Here is a 5,366-nt window from a genome sequence, read left to right on the forward strand (position 1 = left end):
TACATAGGTATATTTATTGTAATCTGTTTGTTAACATTTTATTGGATGCAGTTTGGTATTATTTTTTATTTGGAATGAATGTTCATATTGGAGTAAGAATATATAATGATTAGAAGTACCTAATTTTAAATGTGATGGCCTATAGGTCATATACCTAAGAATAAATTCAATTACTATTCTTATATGATTATGAAGTAACTATGTTGAATGTAGTTACTTTTTACAAAAGACTTCAACGTGTCAATCAAACGCCCCTAGCGGCCAATAGTTCAAACTTTACACTGCCATCTGTTGGACGATAGAGAAACTAACAATATGATCCATTTCATTAGAAAATAAGTTCCTTGAAATCGAAATTATTGTTTTTTTATTTATTTTAAAATTCAGATAAAGTTTTAATTTAAAAAGGGTCTTTTGACTGTTACATATCAAATATTATTAGTGCATAAAAAGGACTCTATAAATGGTATAAGTTGACATAACAAAGTGTTTATATTTTAACCCACTTCCTTACGTTGATTGAAACAAACTTAAAAATATTTATTTACTAGAAATGTCTCCGAGGCAACCTGTGTTGTGTAATTTCTAATGTTTATTTACAAACAAAATTCTAACTTAAAAATGGGTGACTCAGCGACGGAAAATAAACCCGTGGATAATGTAAACAACAACGTATCAACAGAATCAAAACCAGTGGATAAAGAGAATGAGAAACTAAACAATGAACTCAAAAACAGGTTACGAAAATACATCAAAAAATTGGATGGTAAGTGCAATGTTTTAAATTTATTTGTTTTATTTCCTTCGTTTTTAATTTCCATTCTTTTTTATATAATAATCCATCACTCTTTCTCTCCTGATTTAATCTCCAATGACTTTCAGTATACCTAGGTACACATACTGCCATAAAGAAATAAATACTTTTTTCGGGAAAAGTTTCAGTGTTAACATTTGCTTACAAACTAATGGAGTCTATGCCGAAAAGGATCCCAGCTCAGCATCATTTCTTCTTAGTCTGGTTGGGCAATATTAATATTTTATTTTTAAACACAGAAACAGGAACGAGCATGACAAAACAAGAAAGCGAGAAACTGGAAATAGAAACATTCAAACAGCTCTACAAACCAAAACTTGATGGGAATCAAGAGTCTTACAAGAATATACCCAAATTCTACTTCAAATTGCCTCGGAACGATGAAGTCCTGAATCAGAAGTTGAGAGAAGAGACTAGAGCTCAGTTTCTACAGAAGAAAAGCAAGGAGTTGTTAGATAATAGTGAATTGAAGCATTTATGGGCACTGATAGAGAAATCAAATGGTAGTTACAGTATGGCAAACAATGACGAGCTGACAATAGATTATTTCCAGTTTAAGAAAATTAGAGATCAGGCGGGACCAAAGTATAAGTAAGTCTTTAATAAATTATTTAAAGCCTTGACTGTTGAAGACAATTCTACTCTACCTATTTATTTAAACACATTGCTATAAAATATGTATCTACTGTATGTTTGCAAAAAAATAATTGTCTATAAAAACTGAAATTGCATTGTTAAGACTGGCCACAGTCACACACAGATAATAAACACTTCTTGTCTTTTTGTCAATATATATTTAAACTTTTCCTGTTCCTGCAGCTTTACCTGTGTATATTTGATCGGTGATCATCAACTTTATCAATTAAAAATTTCATCAAAATCAGTCCAGCAGTTTAGCTGTGAAAGTGTGACACACTTCACTTAATAATGAGGTTTATATATAAGTCTGTGATAATAATAGTATGGATGTTTTAAATATTTTATTTACAGGCCATATTTCACAGCAGAAGTGTTTGGGCGCCTCCAAGCGGCAGAGGGGGGTGTAGGGCGCGTGCGGGGGGTGTCTCTGTTCAACTATGTGATGAGGAGGGTGTGGCTGCAGCAGACCAGGATAGGACTGTCACTGTATGACGTCACCGGGCAAGGTTATCTTACAGAACATGTAAGTATTCATGTGATAATATTTTTAAGTGATTTTATTATGATGAAGTTTGTTAATAAAAAAAAGAAATACAAGAATATAAATATACATATAATAAAACTGTAAGTGGACTATGTCTGTACATAGGAGATAGGAATAAAGAAAAAAAAATGTGAAAACAACAAAAATAGTTTTTGAGTTTATCATGTTCATACAGACGCAAAAGGTGGACTTCTTTTTATAATATGTATGTAATATTATATTATTGATATATTTTACAACAAGAAAATAACTAAGCAAAACAAATCAATATTACAAAAATAAAATCCACTACATGCTTTATCAATCAATATTTCTATTGTTGGTACCACGATTTTCAGGATCTGGAGAGTTATATAGCAGAACTGGTCCCGTCTCTGGCAGCGTTAGATGGTCTAGATTCCTCATTCAGTTCGTTCTATGTGTGCACCGCTGCGAGGAAGTTCCTCTTCTTCCTCGACCCGCTGAGAGTGGGACGGGTGAGGATACGGGATGTGCTGTCTTGCTCTTTCCTTGATGACCTTCTTGAGGTAATAATTGATGAGTGAAATCTGACCCCTTCACTATTTAGAGAAATGTATACAAAAATATGAGTGCACCACAGTTCATCATAATAAAGCATTGTAATCCAAATTACACTTGTATGAATCGAAAACTAGCGGCTCGTCCCGACTTCACTTGAGTCAATACACAATAAATTATACACCTAAACCTTCCTCAGGAATCACACTATCTATTGGTGAAAACCACATGAAAATTCGTGCAGTAGTTTTTGAGTTTATCGCGAACAGACAGATGCAGCAGAGGACTATTTTTTATAATATGTACTTATAAAATTTTAGCTCAATCCGTTCAACGGATTACGGATCTATTTTATTTTGCTGTTGCCATATCGATAGCGTTTCCAGTCATTTTTCTATTTAAGAACATTCGAACAGCTAAGACGAATGTAACGCCCAATCATGCTAAATCCGTTTTTGCAGATATGAGGTAATAAATAACTAACATACATACAAGATACGCACGAAATGTAATACCCTTCCTACGCAGTCAGGTAAAAAAAACATAATTGAAAGTCATAGTTTATCACAAGAAAAAAACCACTTGTTCTGTAGCTCCGCGAAGAAGACTTGCCGATGGAGCTGCAGGAACAGAATTGGTTCAGCGCAGCGTCCGCGCTGCGCGTGTACGGCCAGTACCTCAACCTCGACCGCGACCACAACGGCATGCTCAGCATCAACGAGCTGCAGGGGTCAGTCTCTTACTCTTTCTCTCTTTATTCCCATATCTCTCTCTCTCTCTATGTATGTCGCATTGATTCCTCTTCTCATAACAATTATAATTGGTTTAAGACATGATTAAGTACGTTTAGCTTTTTATTTATTTATTTTTGACAATTTCTAATAATCTTATTGATTATGTACTAAATCGTTTTTTTTTCTATTTAAATATTGACATTTTAAATAATGATGTGGATTCATCCTCCTCCTCTTAATTTTTTATACATATGCATAAAATCTACATTTATTATTTACATTTGTTAATTGACGTCTTTGGAGAAAAGGCTGCGGTGAAGTTTGTTGCGCCGCTTCTTCTTCACCTGCGCTTTGGAAGTCGGCCGTAGACTTAGTTATTTAGTATTTTAAAAAAGAATTTCGAATTTGTGAATAAATTGTCTAAACAACAGTGAAAACTGCATCCAAATCCGTTGGGTGTTTTTTTTTCAGTTTTTTAACCACCGTTGTGTGGTATAAAATATGAAAGATAATGAAACGCGAAAGTTTAAAATATATGTCTAAAATTAGTTAATTTATCGTTTATTTCAGTTACGGGTCAGGCACCCTAACCCGCGCTTTCCTACAACGAGTGTTCCAACAGTGCCTCACGTATGACGGAGAAATGGACTACAAGACGTACTTAGATTTAGTACTAGCTTTGGAGAACAGGAGACAGCCAGCCGCTTTGGCATACCTGTTCCGAGTACTCGATATCAATTCTCAGGGATATTTGGATGCGTTTACGCTAAATTACTTTTTTAAGGTTAGCATTTTGTCACTATTACTTGAGTATAGTATTTACTTTTCTTAGTATTTCCACTTAGAAATAATTATGAGTTTATGCTGAATTACTTCTTTACGGTCACTGTTACAAACGTACTTGGACCTAACTACACCTATATCTGGACCTATCAACTTTTTTTTAATTACTATATTAAATTTTAAAAAATAGTTGACCCTATATTACTGGCATAGTATTTTCACCTATCTTGGATTTAAAAATCACTTTTCATAATTGATATAAACAAAAACCCAGTAGGCTATAACTGTTGGGCGTAAAAATCATTGAAAATTCGCCACTAATGCTATTGCATAGAGTTCTATGCAGGGTAGCTTTAGGTGCGGTTGGCTACATAAACTGCTTTAACTAAGTCACAGTCAACATAATAACTTAAATTTTATTTGTATTTATTATTTAGTGCCATTATGTGTCCCGCTGCGGGACAAAGTCCTCCATTTTACACTTGAAGGTTTCCATAGTTTATTTACTTTTTCTCAGGCGATACAAGAGCAAATGGTGGCGCACGGGGCCGAACCAGTGAACTTCGAAGACGTAAAAGACGAGATATTCGACATGATCCGTCCCTCCCACCCCGCGCGCATCACCCTCGCGGACCTCGTGCGCAGCGGCCACGGGCACACGGCCGTGTCCATACTGCTGGAGCTGCACGGCTTCTGGGCCTACGAGAACAGGGAGGCGCTGGCGGCCGCCGACCACACTGCCTGACAGATAGATAGAGGGGAGTTTGGCCCGATTGGAAGACTCAAGATTAGTGATATTAAAAAGTGAATTCAGTGTAGACTCAAGTGTGGTGATATTAAAAGTGTAAAAGAAATTAGACGTTACGTCAATGTAATGTGATAATGAAGAGTGACACTAATGACGTTTATGGAAGGGTGTTGGGGAATTTGAAAATTTAAGTGTGTTGAAATTACAAAGTGACTTTTTTAAAAGAAAAGAAAATAAATGGAAAAATCTATTACGGAAAGGACTAAGTAAATAGTTATGTTTGTATCTCTCTCGCCCGACGGCTTATGGGCGTACGCGAATAGAGGCGCTGGAGTACGCTGTCCTTGGTGCTTGACAGATAGAGGGGAGTTTGGGTAATTGGGAGATTCAAGTTTGTTTTTATTTCTTTTTTAAGATAGAAAAAAAATTAGAGAAGATATTATTGAAGCGGTTATGTGTAAAGGCTAAAAGAAATAGTTACTATTTATCACATTGACATGCATATCAATGTGATAAACAGTATATATGGTTACTAGTTATCAAATTGACATGCATATCGCTGGGTTTAATAAACAAATAATTTAA

General features: G+C 35.0%; 1 protein-coding gene across 1 annotated transcript; it reads left to right on the forward strand.

Moving 5' to 3' along the window:
- The first annotated feature begins 318 nt into the window (after positions 1 to 318).
- Positions 319 to 4,875, forward strand: LOC128680007 (serine/threonine-protein phosphatase 2A regulatory subunit B'' subunit gamma-like). Its single transcript, XM_053762649.2, has 7 exons — positions 319 to 766; positions 1,054 to 1,405; positions 1,805 to 1,976; positions 2,336 to 2,524; positions 3,110 to 3,246; positions 3,821 to 4,034; positions 4,551 to 4,875. The coding sequence occupies exons 1-7, from the start codon at positions 589 to 591 to the stop codon at positions 4,776 to 4,778; spliced, it is 1,470 nt and encodes a 489-aa protein (XP_053618624.1). The 5' UTR covers positions 319 to 588; the 3' UTR covers positions 4,779 to 4,875.
- Positions 4,876 to 5,366: the final 491 nt, after the last annotated feature.

Source organism: Plodia interpunctella, chromosome 22 (genome assembly GCF_027563975.2).
Source record: "Plodia interpunctella isolate USDA-ARS_2022_Savannah chromosome 22, ilPloInte3.2, whole genome shotgun sequence".
Lineage (NCBI taxonomy): Eukaryota > Metazoa > Arthropoda > Insecta > Lepidoptera > Pyralidae > Plodia > Plodia interpunctella.